Below are 23059 nucleotides of genomic sequence, written 5' to 3'. Positions count from 1 at the left end.
TCTCATGTCAGTTCTGTGGGGCAAGCTTAGCTGTTACTTCCCAGCATTCCATTTCCATCTTTTTGGTCGTTTCTTTCTCTTGATCCCATTTGTGGTCATCATGTACCTGGTTTTGTGGTTTTTCATGTCGCAGAAGTTCAGATCTTCCTACGTTTCTGTAGGCTTCACATTCATGATTTCTTACAAGGCAATAATAGTGTTACACTCATAAGCCACAGTCCCTGGTCACTTGGCTTCCCAATGTTCTACCACAAAAATGTTGCTGTGACTATGTTAGTGTAAGTGGGACCTTCTGTCTCTGAACTCTGGGGAATATGTCTGGCAGTGGCATATCTTGGTAAGAGATTGTGGGCACTTTAGTTACTGTTTTTAAGCATAATTCTTAATTATTTTCCAAAATGACTGGACCAATTTACATTGCAACTCATGGCAGATTAGTGTGCCTGTCTTTTTAGTGCTCCTGAAACATTTGAATATTCCTCTCTGAGTATTTTTGTCATCTTTGCCAATTTGTTGAGTGCGTGGTGAAAGATCAGCATTTCTCTATTTCTCTTAAATTATTTGGAGCACTCTTTTCTATGGTTATTCATAGTTTGCAGTTTTTTTGGGGACTGTTGTTTATGTCTTTTGACCACTAATCCATTGGGGCCCAGAAAATGATGGGGTGGGACTTTGTCTTATTTCTTTTGTTATTTATATATTTTGGACATGAGGTGTGGAAAACTTTTTATGTCATACAACTTAAAATATCTGTTTTGTCCTCTGTGATCACCTTTGTCTCATGTTAAGAAGTTTTCCCTTATTCACAGCTGTGACATACAGTTGATCTGATTCTCTTTCAGTTTTTTTTAATCATGTGATCTTTTGTATTTCACATTTGTGGTTTTTTTGTAGTATATTGTGTAATATGTTAGTCTAAATTAAATTTCTACAAATCTATGTTCCAACCACTGTTGCTGAAGAGGCCAGAGTTAATCAGTTCTATGAAGACCTATACTATCTTCTAGAAATAACACCAAAGATTCTATATTCATCTTAGGGAACTGGAATGCTAAAGTAAGAAATCAAAAGATAATTGGAGGTGCAGAGCCAAGAGGACGGAGTAGAAAGATGAGCCTGTAAAAGCTCTCCCCCATAGCCCATAAAATACTTGTAAAAAATGACTCTAAACAAATTCTAGAGCAGCAGAAGCCACAAAACAACAGAGTGAAAGAGATTTCCATCCCAAGACAACCTAGAAGGCCGACAGGAAAGGTCTATCACACCTTGCGCGGAACAGAACACAGCCCATCCTTGGCTGCAGCAGGGCAGGGACAGGACAAGAAACAGGCCTCAGGGGGCGGAATCCCTGGTAGTGGCTGTGGTTTCCAGATTGCTCAACCCACAAACTCCAAAGATAGCTTCAAAGGTCAGTGAGAAAGCTCTTTCACCTGGGTGAGAAGGGAATGTGGTCTAGCCCCTCCAGCAGGCAGCCATTTTTGGAGCCCTCTGCCTAAAGCCCCTGGGGGAACTGAGCAGCTGATCTGGATCTCAGCTCTGAGCGGTGGTCTTGGGGTGAGGAGGAGTGCTGGTGTGGTGGAGCTGGAGGCAGTTGTGGAGCGGGAATTCTACTCTCAGATCCTGGGCAGAAAAGTTTTTAGTTGCTCCCAGACCAGCGCACAGACCAGGAGAGGAATAAACTCCTCTCCCTTGATTGTGCCACCTTGGAGGAACCAAGAACTTACAGATCCCTCAAGTATACCTTCCTCTTGACAAAGGACTCAAAAGTCAAGTAACTGGCTGGGAAAATGCCCAAAAAAGGGAAAAAAATAAGACTACAGAAGGTTACTTTCTTGGTGAACAGATATCTTCTCCCATCCTTTCAGATGATGAAGAACAATGCTTACCATCACAGGAAGACATCAAAGTCAAGGCTCCTGCATCCAAAACTTCCAGAATAAATATGCAATGGTCTCAGGCCATGGAAGAGCTCAAAAAGGATTTTGAAAATCAAGTAAGAGAAGTGGAGGAAGAACTGGGAAGAGAAATGAGAGCGAGGCAAGAAAATCATGAAAAGCGAATAACAGCTTGCTTTAGGAGACCCCAAAAAATACTGAAGAAAATAACCCTTAAAAACAGACTAACTCAAATGGCAAAAGAGGTCCAAAAAGCAAATGAGGAGAAGAATGCTTTAAAAAGCAGAATTAGCCAAATGGAAAAGGAGGTCCAAAAGCTCACTGAAAAAAACAGTTCTTTAAAATTAGAATGGAACAGATGAAAGCTAATGACTTTATGAGAAATCAAGAAATCACAAAACAAAACCAAAAGAATGAAAAATAGAAGACAATGTGAAATATCTCATTGGAAAAACAGCTGACCTGGAAAATAGATCCAGGAGAGACAACTTAAAAATTTTGGGACTACCTGAAAGCCATGATCAAAAAAGAGCCTAGACATCATCTTTCATGAAATTATCAAGGAAAATTGCCCTGATATTCTAGAACTAGAGGGTAAAATAAATATTGAAAGAATTCACTGATCACTTCCTGAAAGAGATCCTAAAAGAGAAACTCCTAGGAATATTGTAGCCAAATTCCAGAGTTCCCGGGTCAAGGAGAAAATATTGCAAGCAGCTAGAAAGAAACAGTTCGAGTATTGTGGAAATACAGTCGGGATAACACAAGATCTAGCAGCTTCTTCACTAAGGGATCGAAGGGCTTGGACTATGATATTCTAGAAGTCAAAGGAATTAGGATTAAAAGAGAATTGAAATAACAGGCAAGTTTGGCCTTAGAGTATAAAAGCGTAGCAGGGCAGAGACTATAATAGGGTTTTGTCAAGATAACTCATCTTCAACAACTGAAAGGTGATTCTGCACATGGACATCACCAGATGGTCAATACAGAAATCAGATTAATTATATACTTTGCAACCAAAGATGGAGAACCTCTATACAGTCAGTTTTAACAAGACCTGGAGCTGACTGTGGCTCAGATCATGAGCCTTCTTATTGCAAAATTCACTCTTAAATTGAAGAAAGGAGAGAAAACCATCAAACCACATAGGTATGACTTAAATAACATCCTTTATGAATATGAAGTGGAAATGATAGATAGACTTAAGGGATTAGATCTGGTAGGTAGAGTACCTGAAAAACTGTGGACAGAGATTCGCAATATTGTATAGGAGGCAATAACAAAACAGTCCAAAGAAAAGGAAGAGTAAGAAAAAAAAATGGCTGTCTGATGAGGCTTTAAAAATAGTTAAGGAAAGGAGAAAGGAAAAGACATATCCAAATGAATGCAGAATCCTGGAGACTCATAAGAAGAGATAAGATTTTCTTAAATGAGCAGTGCAAAGAAATAGAAGAAAACAGTAGAATGGGAAAGGCAAGAGATCTCTTCGAGAAAATTAGAGATATCAAGGGAAAGTTTCATGCAAAAATGGGCATGATAAAAACCAGAATGGTAGGGATTTAACAGAAGCAGAAGAGGTGGCAGGAATACACAGAAGAAAAAGGAAGATCTTAATATTAGCAATAACCAGGATGGTGTGGCTGCTGATCTAGAGCCAAACATCCTGGAGAGTGACATCAAATGGGCATTGCTAACAGTAAACTAGTGGGGGTGATGAAATTCCTGCTGAGCTTTTTAAAACCCAAAAAGATGCAGCTGTTCTGTACTCAATGTGCCAGCAAATCTGGAAAACTCCTCAGTGGCTGCTAGATTGGAAGAGATCAGTTTACATCCCAATTCTAAAGAAGGGCAATGCCAAGGAATGTTCAAATTACCAAACAGTTACTCTTATTTCATATACCAGCAAGGTTATGCTTAAGATTTTGTAATCTAGCCCGTAACAATATGTGAACTGAGAATTACCAGAAGAGCAGGCTGGTTTTCGAAGAGGCAGAGGAACTAGAGACCAAAATGCCAACATTCACTGGATTAGGGAGTTCCAGAAAAACCTCTATTTCTGTTTCTTTGACTACAGTAAAGCCTTTGTGAAGATCACAACAAAATGTGGCAAGTCCTCAAAGAGATGGGAGAACCAGATCATCTTACTTAACTCCTGAGGAACCTGTATGTGGGCCAAGGAACAATGATTAGAACTGAATATGGAATAACTGATTGATTTAGGATTGAAAAAGGAGTACGACAAGACTGTATATGTCACCTTATTTATATGCAGAATTTATCATGGGAAGTAACAAGCTGGATGAATCAAAAGCTGGAATTGTGCTGGCTGGGAGAAGAAATATCAACAGTCTCAGACATGGATACCAACTCTGATGGTAGAAAGTGAAGAAGAATGAAAAAGCCTCTTGATGAGGGTGATCAAATAGAATGTAAAAGCTAACCTGAAGCCTAACATAAAATAATAAAAAAAGCCCTAAGATCTTGGCAACTGGTCCCATCATTTCCTGGTAAATGGCCCCAGGGGGGTGGGGGGGGTGGAATCATTGTCAGAGTTGATCTTCTTGGGCTCAGAGATCACTGCAGGTGGTGACTGCACCCACAAAGTTAAGACATTTGCTCCTTGAAAGTAAAGCTATGGCAAATTTGGCAACATACTAATTTATAAAATTAGCAAATTAAGTCTGTTCCTAAGAATTTTACAAAAGAACAAAGCAAAAAAAAAAAAAAACCAATAGAAAACAGAAGAAAAAAGATATACAAGATCAGAACAGAGAAGAATTCATTTTTTAAAAGTGAAGAGTCCTTGGTTCTTTTTTAAAATTGATTTATTTTTAGTTTTCAACGTTCACTTCCATAAGATTTTGGGTTTTGAATTTTCTCCCCACCTTCTCCTCCCCCTTCCCCAAGATGGCATGCAGTCTGATATTGGCTCTACTTACACATTCATATTTAAACGTATTTTCACATTAGCCATGATGTAAAGAGGAATTAAAAACTGATGGGAGGAACCACAAGAGAGAAGAAATAAAACAACAGAAGAAAAGGAGAGCAAATAGTCTGCTTCCATCTGCATTCAGACTCCAAAGTTCTTTCTCTGGATGTAGATAGCATTTTCCATTGTGAGTCTTTTGGAGTTGTTTTAAATCCTTATGTTGCTGAGAAGAGCTAAGTCCATCAAGGTCAGTCATGACACACTGTGGCTGTTTCTGTATATAATGTTCTCCTGGTTCTGTTCACTTCACTCAGCATCGGTTCATATAAATCTTTCCAGGTTTTTCCGAAGTCCACCTCCTCATTTCTTATAAGCATAATAGTATTCCATTACATTCATATCTCACAGCTTGTTCAACCATTCCCCAGTTGATGGACAGCCTCTCAATTTCCAGTTCTCTGCCACCACAAAAAGAACTGTTATAAATATTTTTGTACATGCGAGTCCACTTCCCATTTTTATGATCTCTTTGGGATACAGACCTAGTAGTGGTGTGTGTGTTCATCCTTCATTGCCGAAGAAGACCATGCCATCAGAGAAATAATGACATGACTTGCTCTTGACTTTGTTTTGAGTGAGTGAGGGCTGTGCAGGTCACCAGCTTCACTTCTCCTCCAGAGCCATCTGAATCCAGTGACCAGATACTCAGGATGATTGGAGTGTCACAGGATGAGGCAATTGGGGTTAAGTGACTTGCCCAAGGTGACACAGCTAGTGAGTGTCAAGTGTCTGAGGTGAGATTTGAACTCAGGTCTTCCTGACTCCTGCACTGGTGCTCTATCGACTGCACCACGTAGCTGCCCCCAGTAGTGGTATTGCTGGGTCAAAGGGTATGAACAATTTTATAGCTCTCTGGGCATAGTTCCACACTGCTCTCCAGAATGGTTGAATCCATTCACAACACCACCAACAATGTCTTAGTGTTCTAATTTTCCCGCATCTTCTCCAGGAAATATGTTTGCATAACTTCACTTGTGTAATTGATATCATATTGTATTCTTTCTCAACGGGTGGGGAATGGCTGAAGGGAAGGAGAGAATTTAGAACTCAAAATTTTAAAATATGAATGTTAAAATATATTATTGTAGTCTTTTTGGTAGAAAATTTTATTTAAAATTTTTATGTCAGTGTGCTTTAGTAACGTTAGTCTATAATTCTCTTTCTTTCTTTGATCCTTCCCTGGTTTAGGTGCTAGGACTTGTCTCCTAACAGGAGCTTGATAGAATATTTTCTTTCTCAGGTTTTTGAGAATAATTTGTGTAGCATAGGTATTAATTGTTTATCATGCAAATCCATCTAGACCATTTTTTTTCCTTTGATATATTTTTTTACAGTTTATTTAATTATGTTTTCTGAGACTTTTAAGATCTCTATTTGATATTCTCTTCATTTGAGTATTTTATGTTTTTGTAAATAATACTCTCCTTTAAAATTTTAATTTTTGCTAGTAGTACGTTCTATGTGCTGTTCATTGGCCATCTGTCTTGTTGTGGCAGCCCAAGGACCACTGGGGCTTACCGTCTGCTCTACACCTGAATGAACTTTCCTCTTTGTGTTATCTCTTCTTGTGACTGTGTTCATTCATTGAGAGCGGAGAACTGTCTTACTTTTCTATTTGTATCCAAAGCACTTAATGCAGTGCTTGGCACACAGTAAGCTCTTAATAAATGCTTTTTCATTCATTCTCATAAATCCTTTATTTTCTGTTGTGTTTTTTACCTTTTTTTTAAATTTAATTTTTGATAACTCGATTTTCCTCCTTTTGTGATCAGGTTATCTGCCTTATTGATTTTTATTAGCCTTTTCAAAGAACCAAGTTTTTTTTTTAATCTTATCTTTTACTACAATCTTTGTTTTTTAATTTTCTTTTAATTCTCAAGATTTCCTCTTTTGTGCATATATTGGGTTTATTTCATTTTTCTACTTTTTAAATTGCATACTTAGTTCATATTTTTGTTTATGTATATTTTCAAAGAGATAATTTTTCCTCTAAGAACTGCTTTTGATTCATCCTAGAAATTTTGGTATGTTGTTCATTTTTTAAGGTCTGTGTATGCCATTTCCTTTCTTAATGAACTTCTCCCTGTGTCAAATTCTCCCTTGTATATCAAGAAAAACCGTTGAGCAGAACCAGCCAACGTCATGTCTAATCTGGCAGCTTTAGCAGCACCCTTCCATTCCTGTAACCCCTCACTCCCACCTCCCTACCCCTGAAAGAAGAGGAGCGTTCTGCCATTGACATAGTCCAGATTGGCTTTTGCACTAAATCTGAATTCAAATATATTTTAGTGTTATTTCCCTTTATCTTGTAAGAGGAGTCATGCATTACCTGTGTTTGCTTTCTTCACTGGACATTCCTTCTTTCTCTGAATTCCTCATCTCACATGGCTCAACATGAACCCTCTCTAGATTGACCTCACTGGGCCAGAGGCTGTGAAAAGCTTAATAACTTCCATGATTTCAGATTGTTTTTCAGAAGGGAAATTCTGAAATCAGTTCAGAGTTCCAGCAACAGTGGGTTGAGCTGTTTGTCTTCCTCCACCTTGAACTGTTTGCTTCTTTTGTCATCATTGGTGAAAGGGCAGAGTTGTTTCATTTTTTTTCTTATGAACTATTTGGAACATTTTTTCATTTGGTTGTTAATTTCTTTTGAAAAATGTTCCTGTCTTTAAAAAATTTATCTATTGCAGCATGACCCTTAATTCTCTATATTTGTGACAGTTCTCTTATGTATCTTGTGTAGCAAACTTTATTTAGGAATGTTCATTGGTTTTTGACACACAACCTGACAGCTTCTCCTTTTATTCTAGTGGCGTTGATTTTGTCTGTACAAAAGCTTTACAATTTTACATAATATAAATAGTCTGATTTGTCTTTTGTGGTCTCTTATTTTTGGGTTGTCATAAAAGCTTCCTCTAGCCATGCTGCCTTTTTACCCCTTGGGTTCATTCAACTCCTTAGTATTTTCTGGGGTGGTGTGCCTGTAGAGGGGGTACGCTGAGCTGACTGAACTTCTGGGGAAGGTAGAAGCCAACGTGGTTTCTTACTCATCTGCTTTTCTCCACCACATCACACACATCCCACACCCCACTTTACCTAAAAGTAAAATTGGGCTCAAGAAAAGTATTTTTAAGGTCTTTGTTCAGAGAGAAAATAAACTAGTTAAGTATTTGGGAAGACTCCCCCTATAACTAAAGTGAGTATAGGACAGGACTGTCTTTTACATAGGACTGTGCTATCAAGGTCTTACAGATGTACCAGAGGAGCGTAACAAAGTATTATTAAATATTCTAATGTGTTTGATGTGTTTTTTTAGGCCGTGTGTCTTGGGATGAATATAAAGTGAAGTTTTTGGCAAGCAAAGGCCACAATGAAAAAGAGGTTGCAGAAAAGATAAAAAACAATGAGGAACTGAAGATTGATGAAGAAAGTAAGTCCACAAGAGCCCTGTAGCCAGCACCAGGTTTTTTGGGTTGCAGTGCTTCCTTCTTAGGCCATCCAGAGTGCTGGGAGGGTTTTTGGTGCAGTCCTGGTGGAGCATTTGCTTTGACTTGAAAAGGGGAGAGATGTACTGGGGAGGGTGGTGGGTAAAACAACTGCCAGATGTGCAGGGCCAGGGGTGGTAACTAATTTGCAGATGTGTAGTGTGAGGGGGTGATGGGTAACTAACTGCCAGATGTGCAAGGCTGAAGGGAAACTAACTGCCATATGTGCAGGGCCAGAGTGTGTGTGTGTGGTAACTGACTTTCAGATGTGCAGGACCTGGGTGAATGAGTGGGATGACTACCAGGAGTGCAAGGCTAGGGTGGTGGTTTACTTCTACTTTACTTCCAAGAGCGAGTGGAGGAGTTGAAGAATGGTTTTTGAACTTGGTCTCTCTTTACTTCGAGTCTACAAGCTAAAGAATTATTAAAGCTAAAACCTCATTCAATAAATTCTCTGACCCTTCTCCCTGCCAGGTGTTTTCCTATTCTTTTCCTGAAACTAAGGAGATGCTGTAGTCTTGGGTGGTCTATGGTTGTGTCTTATCATCTTGAAAATTAAGAATTCTTTCTTATATCCGACTGAATCTGTTTTGAATGTCTCCTGTATCCCAGACAGGATAGAGAATTTATCAGATGATTTAAACCTCAATGTCACAGTTGACTCCTGGTGATTATGTGGGGACCCATGGTTCTTCTACATAAATGTACAAAGTAAGAGAAATAGGCAGGATATCTTGGAGTCACTAACTGAGGAGGCAAGTTGTGAACATGGCCATGGGAAGGAGAATGCTTAGTTGGATTACGGAAGTAGAGAAGGTCACGTATTGAGAAGATGTATTTGTGTGAGGAATCTGGGGCTCCGGTGCGGAACGAGGTGGAACATGGTCAAGAACATTTGGCTGAGGATCAGTGGGGGCAGAAACTGAAGTGCAGCTATCTTGGGAATACAATACAGGCTGCCGAGACAGAGGGAGGACATTGATGATGAGTTTGAAGAGCTCACAAATCTGGCAGAGATAGCATATAATAAATAATGAGGGGAGACTTCTCCTTCAAAAATCTCTAAATATCTTCTGTCAAAAGCAGAGCAGTTGATAAATGTGGGCTTAACAGTAGCTGCTGTGCTGCTGCCTGACGTTTACATCATGCCTCAAACTTAGTAAGATATTTTATATCTATTATCACAGTGGAATTGATTTCATTCTTCCAACGATAGGAGAATTATCCAGGGTCACTGCTCTTCTGGCTGGGCCTGCTGCTGACTGATAAGGAGCACCTCGCTGCTAATGTGGGAATGAGGAAGGCTTTGGGGGGAGTGAGTGACTTCCTCATCTTCTCTGTCAGTTTATGATAGAGGAATATAGGAAAGCTGGACACTGTCTGACCTCCCCTGATTTGTAAGGATTTCTAAAGGGAACATTGATCGTACAAGGTCTTCTTTAAGAAGAGGTCCTATAGGACTGACCTAATCTCCTTTTTTGACCTTACTTAAGCTGGTTGGGCAGCGTGGTGGAGAGTCTGCTTAGATTTCAGTAAAGCAGTGGATAGAGTCACTTGTGTTCTCCCTCCAGACAAGCTGGAGAGGCATAGGCTGGAGCCCCCAAAGTACTCAGTAGCAGATCCTGATCATCTTGTGCAGAAGGACTCTCCTGAAGTGTCACAGGAATCTTTCTTGGGGAGGGAGGAAGTTCAGAACTTGAAATGTAACAAAAAGTTAAATTAAAAAAAAAGAAGAAAAGTTGAATCATTAACATAGAAGAAAGCCTGGCTGGTGTATTTTTCTAATATAGAGAGGACCCCACGCCAGGCAGGACTGCCAATATTGTTGTGACAGGCCCTGAAGATCTCAGCGGGCTGGAGTAAGGGACTGAATTGCACAGAGTGAAATGTAATAGCCGTAAATATGAAGTTTTGTTGTCAAGTTCAGCAGATGGCTTCACAGACACAGAGAGTAGGGGGCATATGTAGATACAGTATATGTGGAAAACTTCTGGGGGTTTTAATGTACTCAGTGTGAGTCACCAGTGTGATGTGGCAGCCCAGAGGGTAAATGGGACATGTGCCTGCCTTCCGAGGAGTAGGCAGGGCTCTGCTCAAGCACTAGGAAGGGACCAGGCCTACTGTCTTCTCCCCTGCTCAGACCACATGGGCATGTCTGTTTGGGGCACCACTGTTTAAGAAGGAATGACCAGAGGGGAGAGTGACCAGGTGAAAGATCGGGAGTCCATATCATATGAGAATCCCTTGGAGGAGTTGGAGAGGTTTAGATTGGAAAAGAGATTTGGGGCAGGGGAGGAGGTGGGATGGCCATGATGACTGGACACAAGGCCTTCAGGTCTTTGGAAGGACTAGCCTGACCTCAGGGACACGTGGGAGCAGTCAGTAGATATTACAGAGAGGCAGGTCCAGGCTCCTCCTAGAACTATGCCTTAGATGTGGGGAGCTCCCCCACCCTCACTGGGCAGGGTTCCTGCACCCTCACCAGGGATCTTGAGGAGTTTTGTAGAAGGGACTCTTATACAGCTACTGCTTGGACTTAAAGGCCCCTGAGGTCCCTTCCAGCTCAGGTTCTGTGTTCCTTTGATCGACGTGTGGATTAGTCATTTGAAAATTGGTTGTTTTTTTACCCCTTATTCATCAAAAAGCCACCAAAATGCAAATTTAACTTAGACTCCTCTGCAGTACAGGTATTTTCCCTTAGTCTTAGGACCATGTGTATAATTTTCCTTTACAGGAATGCTGAATTGGCTATAATGGTATATGGCATTCATATCTGTGTTTGTCTGACACTCATTTATGTATGAGACCTTGTGCCTAGCACTGGGCCTCTCTGGAGGATACCAAACTCTTTGCACACATTCTCTCATTTGAACCTCTCAGGTGTCCTATATGAGGGGTTCTCTTGTTGGGGAGGACCCTGCAGTTCATGGCTCTGACATCTAGTAGGTAACATGTACCTGGGGCTTCCTGATGCTGCTCCTGACACTGCATTCACTCTGCCCTGGGTCCCAAGTAAGATGCAGGAGCTGACAATTTGTTAAGGGGCCAGGACAAGGGCACAGAGTCACAGGAGAGGTAGAATGAGGGGATGGGACAGGGATTCAGGAGAGTCCTGTGAATCCAGGGCTGGGGCGATGGCCCTGCAGTGGAGCCTTGGGGGCAGTGCCTTTGTCTGCGTTGTGAAATGACTTCCGAATCTTGTTTTCATGATTTTTATCCCTGTCTGGTCTGTTCAAAGTACAGCAAAAAAAGAACACTCTGATGTATTTTTCATGGAAATTCTTCTAGTCTGTCCTTTTGCACATGAGAATAATCACGGTAAGAAGAGAATCGGCCTTGTATTTCCTCGTCAAATTCTTGGGTAATATGACTCAGCGTTGGTCGTGCAGTTTCCACTTAGTGAGAAAGACAAAGAAACAAGAGTTTTGTCTCCGTAATCAGAGGAAGGTGCTGTGGCGCTGTCAGGGTCTGAGCGAGGACTGTCCCCAAGCTGTTGCCAGGTTATTGGTGACGTGGATTAAGACTGACCAGGGAGAGAGCGAGAGAGAGAGACATGCGCACACGCACACACACACACACACACACACACACACACACACACACACACACACCACATGCACGTACACACACCCCTCACTCTCCTCCCCCCACGTACATACCCTGGAAGTTCACTCCCACTCCCCCACCCCTGCTCTTCTCCCACCTGTAGCATGTTCACTCTGCTCACAGTCACTGTCCCTGTAGCCCTTTCTTTTTATTAGATTCAGTGGCTCCTCTCAGCCTCCCTTTTCAGGAAAGAGCCCCTCTCCTGGCTGCCCAGACTTTGTCCTCCCCTCCTCCTCTGTTCTTTCTCTAGGTTCTCTCCCCCTTTAGATGGACATTCCTTGCTTATATTTGTATTTCCATCACTTAGTACAATGCTTGGCACATAGTAAGCGTTATAAACACTTGTTAGCTCACGTGAGGGGGCAGCAACACAAACAGATCTTGAGTTATGTGTCATGTGACACCCAGGGCTGAGGTGGCCGCGCTTTGGCATCAGACTTCACCTGCAGTGCCATGTTCTCTTATGGGCAGGAGGGACATTCATCAGCTAGAGAGTGCCCAGAGAGGGGCGGCCAGGACAGTAAAGGTCCTTGAGCCTGTTCCCAGTGAGGTCAGTTAAAAGAAGTAAATCTATTGTGCCTATCTGACATCTGCCATGTGAAGGATAGATTAGACTTCTCTTTATCTTGAACAGGTTCCCTTAAAACCATGGAGTATCTAGCATTAAAAAAACTTCCTCAGTGCCATTGTTAGGGGCAGCTTTGTCTGAAGAGTCACAGATGCTCTGCTGGTCTCCAGCCCCATGGACAGTCTGAGTAGCTCCTTCAGGTCAGGGCTTCCTGCTACACTGAGTCATATTTTGTTCCATCGCCCCTCATTTAGGCCTTCTTGTTTCTTGAGGTCATCAGCAGACTTTCAGAGGCTTAGGCAGTTGGTGGATACCAGGCTTGGAAGGCATGGCACTTGCTATGCTTGGTGCTTGATTTTGGTTTTTAAAGCCACTTTCTAACAGTGCCATCTTTCTGGTTCCAGTTATTAGTGGTAGTTACCTAGACTGGCAGTTCCCAAACATTTTGGTTTCAGGACTCCTTTATACTCTCAAAAATGATTGAGGACCCCAAAGAGCTTTTCTAAAATGTGGGTTATATCTGCTGTTGATAATGACCATATTAGAACTTACAATGGATCAGTTTTTAAATATTCATTTAAAATAATAAACCCACATGTTGAAGTATATGAAGAAATCATATATAGTTTGAAAAAAGAAGTTGAGGCAAATAATATCTTAGTATATTATAAAAATAGATTTGATCTCTTGGACCCCCTGAAAAGGTCTCAGGGGCTTGGGGATCCTTGGACCACACTTTGAGACCAGCTGGACTAGACACCAGTTTTCCTGGGCCACTTGAGGTGCTGGTGAGGCCTGCTGTCTGGCAGCAGCTACTGTTGTAGTTGGGACCTGGCCACTAAGAGCTTAATTAATGTTTTACTTGAATTGGCTCGTGCCAGGGTGGGAAGCAAATGACACTTGAATTCCAAGCAGATGTTCTCTTCCTTACGTTGTCTGGGGATGCAGGGATGCACATTACTCCAGACACTGGAGCAGTCATGTCTTCCTTGCTGGGTCAGAGTTGGAAACCCTTTTCATTGAGGTCATTGATGTTTGGAAGGCAGTCATCCTTGTCTGATAGAGTTCTGTAGTGGCTGCTGGCCCTCCTTTTCCCAGGAGGTGCGTGCTAGCCTCTGACCTTTGACCAAAGTGCATGCAGCTATGGCATGGTCCTTGAATGGTCTGTCTGCAGCTATTGAAGTGCAGTCTTAGAAGGACCAGCAGCATCCCTGAGCTTTCCGGTGGCTCTGAGCACTGTCTGTCTGTCTGTCGCTCTGTGGCCACGAGAGAATCTGAGATTGTGGTGAAAGACCATCCCTCCTCTTTCTCTTCACTTACTTTGCTTTAAGTCTGGCCAGGAAGTCTTTACTAAGTGCCTTCTGCATGCCAGGCATTGTGCTAGCTGATGAGAGCAGAGACAAAAATAAACAATCCTTTCCCTCAAAGAGCTTGTCCTGGTGCTGAGGAGGGAATCATAAATCTAGCTGAGAAGGTCTGGATTAGGGATCAGGGTGGAGGAGACTAGAGAGAATGTGGACTGTCCAGTGGATCCTGTGACCTGCAGAGGCATCCTCGTTGGGAGCGGGGAGGATGGGGGTGTGCACCTTGGGGATCCAGCCTCAGGCTAAAAAAGTTGTGTAGCTTTCTTTTGGTGGACCCTTATTTTTGACTCAGCGTATTTAATACGGCACCGCTATGGCAGGACCCTCCTCCCCCTACCCCCATTTCCCTAGTTTTCATAATAATAAAATATTATGACTCCTCTGACTTAAGGTGATTGCATACTTTATTTATTCTGCACATTAAAGGATATTTTTGTAGGACAGGACAAGTCAGTACTTCTATTTTTTCCCCATGTAAATGTGGGGAATGTCACATGGGATTATGTTGGGACGGTGACATTAACTTTAAAATTCCAGTTCGATCTTTTTCTTCTTAAAACTTGTGTAATCAGAACTCCCCAGAAACATCTCTCTTCAGCTGTAGAAAATTAGGGTGTTGAATGTGTGGTGCCTGTGATTATCTGTGCTAATGAGATGATGTCCTTTTTTTTCAGCCCTGGAAGTTCTCGATAACCTCAAGGATCGCTGGTATCAGGCTGACAACCCACCAGCTGATCTGCTGCTGAATGAGGAGGAATTCCTGTCCTTCCTCCATCCAGAACATAGCAGGGGCATGCTCAAGTTCATGGTCAAGGAAATTGTCCGGGACTTGGGTATGTGCTTCACCCTTGCCCAGTATAGTGAAAGGGCTTGCTGCAGGTCACGGGCTTTGTGTGGGTCAGGGACTCTGTATGAGTTAGGGGGCTCTGTATGGGTCAGGGGGCTCTGTGCGGGTCAGTGGCAGCGAGAGCCTCTGGTCAGACCCAGCAGCTCTTAGGTAGAGAGGAGACAGAGCTGGTGTGTGGAAATTGGTCAGAGGGACTTAAGAGAGAGAGAACAGAAAGAGATGAGGGTTTATTTGGTTGGTTTTTACTGATATGACTTCTGTTTCTTGATCATAGTCCAGCCTTGTTTTCGCCTTCTATGCTTCCCTTGTAATTTGGGACGCAACCTCAATGCTGTGACACCCAGAACTGACAGGAAAGGCCCCCGGCCTAGCCCCAGCTTCAGGGGCAGCCTCTCCCCCTACTCTCTTGGGCCAGAGTGGTCTTAACCATGAATGCCTTTCAGCCTTGTTTTCAGTTCTCTTGTCTTTCTCTTCCTCTTGGGGTCAGTTAGTTCACAGGTGTCATTTTATTCAAGTTGTCTCTGATCTTGGACTTCCTTAATTTGTGTAGCTCACAAGTCAGAGATGTGGAGAGACAGATTTCAGCATCTGTGGTGGAATGAGTGGCTTTCTAAAGTAGTAGTGAGTTCCTTGACACCGGAAATATTTAAGGAACAAGATCTCTTACAGCTTTGGGTAGAAAGTTAAAGTAGGAAATCTATCAATGAAACCATTTTTAACTTTCAGATTTTATTATTGTAGTATCCTCTGTAGAAAAGTTTCCCTGAAGTTAAAAAAAATTTTTTTACCTGTGTTTTTGTGGTAGAATTTATTAACAATGTAAATTTTGTGGTTTACTTTAGGGGAAAAAAAGTTGTTTTTTTTATAATTCACTCTCAAAGGGAAACTGACTGCAGGTTCTCCCTCTTCCCTTCCTTTAATCTTATATCTTTGAAAATGTTTTCTCTTACATTTTTTGTTTTTTGTGCTCTTTTTGATTCTGATATTTTCTTCATTTGGTTTATTTTTCATTCCTAACTCATAAAAGCTGGGCCCACTCTAATTATATGACTTTTTCCTGGACATTTTAACACAATCATGTAAAACCTAGTTTTGGAAATTCAGGTGAGCTTAGGAATTTTCCCTTCCTAGGCAGCTGTTTACGAATCTTTTCAAGGCTCTCCCTTACTCTCTGTCTCCCTTACTTCTTGCTGGGGAACAATTATTGTATATACTATACATACGTACACACACACACACACATGTACACACATATACACATATGCACACAAATACACATATATACATACATATATATGCGCATATATACATACATATACATGCGCATATATATAGAATTAGGTGCTGTTACGTGTGAAAGAGGGTTGTGCGACTTCCCTTTTTTGTAATTTCTTATGTTTTCCTACCCTTAAAGCATTGTGCCCTGGCTGAAGGGCAACTCATTACCTCTGCGTTGTGCCTTATAGTGCTCAAGAATGAGTCTGTGGAGAAACTATTTTCTACATAAAAACAGAGATAACTTTCCCTTCTTTGATGAGACTAAAACTGTTCTTTTGTTTAGTAATACTAAAGTTATACAGCTATATATCTGTATGCATCTATCTCTAATCTTATTTGATTTTAACTAATGACAAAGAGTCATTTGGAATCTTACTTACAAGTCCCTGGAGGGCTAGGCCCATGTCTCACACAAGTTTGTATCCCACAAAGGTGCAGACCAGTGCCTTGAGCATAGGGTAGGTTGAGTTAGGAAGGAGGAGATGCTTTTTGGACTTGAGTGATCAGCACAGGCTTCCCAGGAAGAAGTGATTCCAGTGCTGGCCTTTCCAGAAGAGGTACAGGTAGCCAGGGAAAGGGAGGGCTTGCTAGCCAAGTCGTGGAAGTCAGAATGCCAGGTGTAACTTGGAGGGTTCCTGAGTAGGTCCTCCTGGAGGGGAAGATTCCTGTAAGCTAATGGCAGGAGATGAGGTTCAGGAGAAGATTGTGACCCATGGATAGAGAATGAATTTTTTATGGTTGGCCAAGGAGCTTGGATTTTGTCTTCTGGGCAGCAGGAAGACTTCCCTTCATTAAGCATTTATGAATGCCAGGGTGTCAGGCATTTATTTTGTAGAAATATGTCTGTGGACCCATGAAGATGTCGTGTTTGATGAGATTCCTGAGAATGTAGAGAGAAGAGGGCCCAGAGCAGAGCCCGAGGAGGGGGATCCAGCAAGGTTGACTGAGAAGGAACAGTCAGAGGGGTGTGTCGGAGGAGGGAGGAGGAGGGAGCAGGACCATCACAAAGGCAGAAGGGAAGTGGACTGTGGGGGAGTGGTCCAGGAGTGTCCAGTTCTACGAAGAGTCAGCAGGGAAGCAAATTGAGAAAAGTGTCTATGTTTTTAGAGGAACGCTTATTGTTTGGCTAAACTCAGGTCCGTTGGGGGGAAGGAGCAGGATGCGGGGCCTGAACTCCCACTGTTGCCTCTGACATCACTGCTGGGTGACCTTGGGCAAAGCTTTGAGCCTCTTCTGTGCTAGATGGCTTCAGACTCTGAATCTAGGACCTCATGACGAATGACTTGAAGGCCTCTGGGGTCCCTTTGAGCTCTAGATAAACCCTCCTGTGATCAGTCAGGTCTTTAGATGGTCTGCACGCTCGTCCGGTGCACTGGAGGGATACAGAGAGCTTATTGAGGTGGGCAGGGAGGGCACAGGATATGCATGAGTGACTCAATCCAAAGGAGAGTCACTGAGTGGGAGGGGTGGCGCTCTCTGGAGTTCTCTGGGCACGGCCATGACTGTCGTGGATGCCCTTCGCTTCCTTCCCTTAGGATGTCTGTTCTTGATGACTCTTCATTCAGTGGCACCTCACATAGTGTCTGTGCTTAAAGGTCCTTCAGCTAACATAGAAATTTGTGTTTTGGCTTGTTCCAGGAGAAAATGAAAGTTTGATATTTCCTCACACTTAGATGGTTTTTGTGTGCTTAGGTCTGAATATCTCTGCTGTTCTGGAGGGTCACTTGCAAGTCTCTCCTGCCTATCGTTCACGTGCCTTCTTTTCTTCAAACCTCTTTTCCAGACCAGGATGGTGATAAGAAGCTGGTTTTGTCTGAGTTCATTTCTCTGCCTGTGGGAACAGTTGAAAACCAGCAGGCCCAGGACATTGATGATGACTGGGTGAAAGACAGAAAGAAGGAATTTGAGGAAGTAATTGATGCCAACCACGATGGGATTGTCACCATGGAAGAGCTCGAGGTGAGGTCCACGAGGGGCAGGCCTGACCACTGTCAGACTGTGAGGGCCTCTCAGGCCAGAATAACCCACCACTTTGGGGGCTTCCCATAAGCCTCTGTTGGGTATTTCCTGGCGTGAAGAGGGCCTGATGGGCATCCTCCATTCACCTCATTTGCATTCATTTCATTCATTCAGTGCCCAGAGTGCCAACAGTTTTTCCTCAGCTTCAGCCTCCTTAGGGTCAGAGACTGGATCTCATTGATCTGTGTATCTTCCTTCCTAGTGTTGAGGCACATAGAGCAGTAGAATGCAGGATGTGCTGTTAAGCAAAGGATGAAAAATAACTTCTTTTCAGTTCCTATCATTCTTCTCCAAAACCTGTTTGCTATTCCCCAGAAATGAATGGCCACCCATTCCATCCAGCCTTTTGCAGGTCCAGCTCTCAGAATGAATCAGCTTTGGTCTGGGGGACCCCTGCTCTCCACTCCCCAGAAGTTTCTTGATCTTGGATGTGTCATAGTTATCCCTTTTGGTCACAAAGATTGTGTCCTGACTCTTTGGCATTGCTTACTTGACACATTTTGTGTTCCACACCCTCCTGCCCGGAAGCTGCCATGGATGGGAAATGCTGGCTGGCGTTGTGCTCCCCACCAAAGTCCTTCTGGTCCAGCCTGGCACCTCAGTGATGGGGGAGGTCCATTCCCATACCATTTCCTGTCACCATTCTGTGAAATATCATGCTCTGTAACAGGAACTGTTTCCTCCTGGGAAAGTCTCATCCTTCCTAGTTCAATTTTCTCATCTGCCCATCTTCACACTTCTGACCTGAAAACCCAAGGATTGGTCTCTAAATTAGCCTTTGGGTAGTCATAGGTTTTAAGTAGGGGGCTGGTCAGTATTTGAACACCATCCTCCATAGTGTATGATGTTGTTAAGTTCCGAAGTGGTCTGCTCCCCAGATCTCCCTAGTATAGGAGATGGTCAATGAGTATCCTCCCTCTGCTGGTGTAGAACCCCAACCCTCCTGCCACTCAGGACCTTAGAGAGTTACCCTGGACCCCTGAGGGGCCATGTGATTTGTGCCATGTCCCATGGCCAGGCTGTGGCAGAGGTGAGCATTGTACCTGAGGCTTCCTGAACGCCATGGCCTAGTTTACCACCCTGCCTCACCAAAGTGTGTTGTACTCTTGGAGATCTGTGTTATAGATATATATGTTATATGTAGTGAAGGAGGAGAGGGAGGGAAGGGGAGGGGAGAGGGAAAAGTGAACAGAGGGAGAGGAGAGGAGAGAAGACGTTGTTTATGATCTGTTAAGTTTTAAAGGCTGTGTAGTCCAGTGCTTTGGCTGTGGTATCCCTCATTGAGAGCAGCTGCTTCTCCCTCTGCTCTCAAGAACCCGGGACTCTGGGAAAATTCACAAGGCTCCTCAGTGCCCACAGCTCTGAGTAATGCAGTTCTCCCTAGTGCTTGGCTTCTGTAGAAACGAGGGAATAGTCACTCCAGTGATTAGGTGTGTCTGACTGGCTTAGAAACTTTTTCCTCTTGCGTCCCTCATAGTGGGAGTGGTGCCTGCCCTTTACAAGAAGCATGCTCGGATGGTGAGAGTCAGGGCTGGCAGCGTCCCGTTGCTACAGCTCTGCAAGGTGTGGTGGGTGTTTCCGGGCCCTGGGGGCCTGGGGCAGTCTGCGCAGGCCCAGTGGTCAGGGCACCCCCCCTTTCCTCTTAGAATAGAGGATTGGACCCAGGAGTTGGGGACCAGGAAAGCTCTGCCAGGCTGTGTGACCTTGGACAAGTCATTTCATCTTTCTCTGATATTTCACAGACTAATTTTACAGATGATGAAATCACATCTCAGAGAAGGGTTCTGCTCGAATCGTGGTCTCTTCCAGCTCTCAGATCTTTGGTTCTCTCCTTTAAGGGGACTCCCTAGAAGAACCTCACAGTCTGGGGTGTGCAGCAGGCCAAGTCTCCAATGCCATGTGCCCTGACTCCCTTATCACTCTGGGTGCAGAGGTGCTTTGTGAGGGTTTATTACATTGAATTGGCAGGGCCAAGCTGGACGCTGTGTTTGGGAGAGGAGCAAATGGCGGGGCTTCAGTTATGAGGAAGAACTCCCCTGGCCACAAAGAATAAGCTGGTGTTCCCTCAGATAGAGGAGTAGGAAAAGCCTGGAGTCTATTTCTGGGAGGTCTCGGGCATCAGTCTTTCTGACCTTTTCCCTTCAGCCTCTGTCCTGTGGCAAGAAAGGTGGAAAAGTGAGTAGCAGGATCTGGACTGTGTGAAGCTTTGGTTATGTGGCGAAGCGGCCGGGTTGTGTGAGCCCTTGTTCCCTGGGCATTCCCTGTCTTAGGTGCATCAGGACCAAGGTGACCTTGGGAGAGTCAGGCCGGCCCAGCCATGCTCAGAACTGTGGGGCCCTGTTCGGTGGGCATTTTAGAAGGCCTGGGCACAGGGAGGGGCATTATATAGACAATCCTTCCCTGGAAGGATGGAGGCCAGAGGCTGGGGCCACGAGCACACAAAGTGCAGGACAGACCTAGGGCTTATCAGGAAGTCAGCAAGTACAAGACTGATACAAAACAAACTTTGGGGTGGGTGGCAGGCTGGCCATAGCAGCTGTGGGCATCAGGGTAGGATTTTCATGGAGGAAATGGCCCCTGAGGTAAACTCTGGAGGAGACCAAGAGGAAGAGGGGAGCGGGAGGGCATTCTAGGCATGAGGTATGGCCTGGGCAAAGGTGTGGAGATGGGAGATGTCAGATGGAGATATTTGGGAACACGACAAAGGTGCCCATTTGGCAAACAGTTTGTATTTGACCTTAGAGTAATCGAGAGGCACTGCTGTTTTGGAGCAGGAGAGTGAGATGTGCTTTAGGAATATCATTCTGGCAGCTTACAGGAGGTAAGCTGGGGAGTCATGTGGGCCATGGACTCAGAGTGTCTAGCCGAGGCTTGTGAGAGCTTCCTGAAGACCCAGCCCTGCAGGCCAGTCACCCTTGAGGACCATGGAACAGAGAGAGGGCATTCAGTGTGGGGATGAGGGGAGACACAGGCAGGGAGCAAGGCTGGGAGAAGGGGATAGACAGACTGGTGTTTTCTTTGAGCCTCAGGTTTCACATGGAAAGGAAAGAGAGTTCTTTTGTTCGCCTTCTGGTCAAGGGTGACATGTCAGAGGATCCCCTCTGAAGGAGGAGTTTGGGTGGCTGCAGGCCCTGGAGGGAGAGACACTGGCTTCCTGGGCCCTGCCCCATGGGTGCCTTGGGGAGCCTCCTCTGGGCAGGGGGTTGGGGGGAGACAGGAGATGGCACATAGTGGGCATCCTCTGGTTGGTGCCTTAGTTTGTCCTCTCCAGCTCTTGCTCCAAACTCTTTGGGCCCTGTGCTCTACCTGCACTGGTTTTCAGTGGGACAAGAAATGAATTTACAAAAGTTTTTTGGTGGCCTTTTTTTTTTTTTGTGGCAGTTCTTTGCGTGTGATATGAAATACTTACATGATGGGACTCTGAATAAGAAGTGGAATAATGTAGGAGATGCAGCTCCAGACTAGTAAGAAGATAACCCTGAGACCTGACAGCATCATGGCAGCTGACAGGTGGCATCCCCTGCCTAGCTGCAATAGGTTGTTGGTCTGACAGGTGCCCATTATTAGTCAAAACTGTCCTTCCTTTTGAGGTTCCCGCAGTGAGTTCAGCTTTAATCTCCAGCCTGCTGCCCTGGCTAGCCACCTTCTGCAGCTCTGACAGCAGGGGGCTTAGAGGAAACACTCAGCTTAGAAAAGGACTTTTTCTCATATTACTCTTGTTTGGGAGACTGGGAAAGGCCATTTGTGAGTAAAAAATGTATTTTAGTGCCACTGAATGCCGAAAACCTAGAGGAGGTTTGGTGTGTCAGGGAGCTGAAGGGGGTCAGGACAGGGTCCTCACCTCTGCTCTCTCCCCGCCCTCAGGCTCTTCTGATGATTTATTTCTTGTAGGAGTACATGGACCCCATGAATGAATACAACGCCCTCAACGAGGCCAAGCAGATGATAGCAGTGGCTGATGAGAACCAGAACCACCACCTGGAGATAGAGGAGATCCTGAAATATGGGGAGTACTTCACAGGGAGCAAGCTAATGGACTATGCCCGGAACGTTCACGAGGAGTTCTGAGGTGTGGGCCCTTCCAAGGAGCTCGCAGCACCTTCTTGCGCTCTCACCCTGCTCCTGCCCCACTGACGAGAAGATACAATCTCTTGCTGCTATTTGTGTTGTGTGCGTGTGTGTGTGCGTGTGCGTACACGCCCTCACCTTGTTCTGAGACAGAGCACCTTCCGTCCACCCAGAACTCTAAACATGGCTTCCGTTCTCTTGCAGCCCGTCCCAGCTCTGTGATGCAGTGGCCACTCGCAGTGGTTTTCTCAGAGCCAACCATCATCTTCTCAGCCAGACCCCTCCTTTGACTCATGACACACACCTGTGAAATAGCTGAGTGGGATTGCGGGTGGACGTGGGGGGCTTCTCTGTGGCTTAGAGCAGAGCAAGCTGTGGAAAGGAAGAAGCAAGCCCTGGGGCCAGCGCTTGACTGGCACGAAGTTCAGGGATGGGCATTCACAGCTCAGTGTAAGTGACCCAGGTGGGTCCATCAGGTGCTCGCAGCACACCCTGTGGTGTGGAGTGCTGGGGTAGGAGTGGGGCCTGCCTTGGAGCGCCCCAGGCTTAGCCCCAGAGCCATGGGAAAGGGACTTAACGTTCATGTTTACTATGGTGGCCTTGAAATGAGCTGATCCCTGGAATTCATCCGGGCTGGAGGGTCTCAACTGGACAAGAGCAGCATAATTTCCACTGTTATTTTTTCTGGAGTGATCCTTGGGGCGTGCTTGGGTGTGGCCAAACCCTGTATGATGGAGGGCTCTAGTTTGGAGGGGACGGGCTTTTCCTCCTTGTCCCTGATGACGAAGCCGTCCCACTCAGAACAGACCCATCAGGTCGCTTCAAGACACTCAGGTCTGTGTTGGCCTCCCCTGCCCTTCCCATTACATTATTTTGTCCCAGCGGCGTTTTTCTTTTTTCAGATTTATTAAAATTCGCCTCTGAAAGCTTGGTTTGT

At 44.4% G+C, this 23059-nt stretch overlaps 1 protein-coding gene across 4 annotated transcripts in view; it reads left to right on the top strand.

Annotated features, from left to right (window-relative positions):
• The window catches only part of SDF4 (stromal cell derived factor 4), a 54049-nt gene extending 31001 nt beyond the window's left edge, over positions 1 to 23048 (top strand). For 3 of the 4 annotated variants that reach the window (XM_072608448.1, XM_072608450.1, XM_072608449.1), the window contains exons 4-7: positions 8204 to 8317; positions 14585 to 14743; positions 17819 to 17994; positions 21946 to 23048. In XM_072608448.1, the coding sequence (XP_072464549.1) occupies positions 8204 to 8317; positions 14585 to 14743; positions 17819 to 17994; positions 21946 to 22122 (626 nt within the window). In that variant the 3' untranslated portion in view covers positions 22123 to 23048. The remainder of the gene's footprint in view (positions 1 to 8203; positions 8318 to 14584; positions 14744 to 17818; positions 17995 to 21945) is intronic. The other variant, XM_072608451.1, reaches the window with a different exon arrangement.
• Positions 23049 to 23059: the final 11 nt, after the last annotated feature.

The sequence above is a fragment of the Notamacropus eugenii genome, chromosome 5 (assembly GCF_028372415.1).
Source record: "Notamacropus eugenii isolate mMacEug1 chromosome 5, mMacEug1.pri_v2, whole genome shotgun sequence".
Classification (NCBI taxonomy): domain Eukaryota; kingdom Metazoa; phylum Chordata; class Mammalia; order Diprotodontia; family Macropodidae; genus Notamacropus; species Notamacropus eugenii.
The sequence above is the reverse complement of the archived record's forward strand: the minus strand, read 5'-3'. Positions and strand labels throughout refer to the sequence as shown.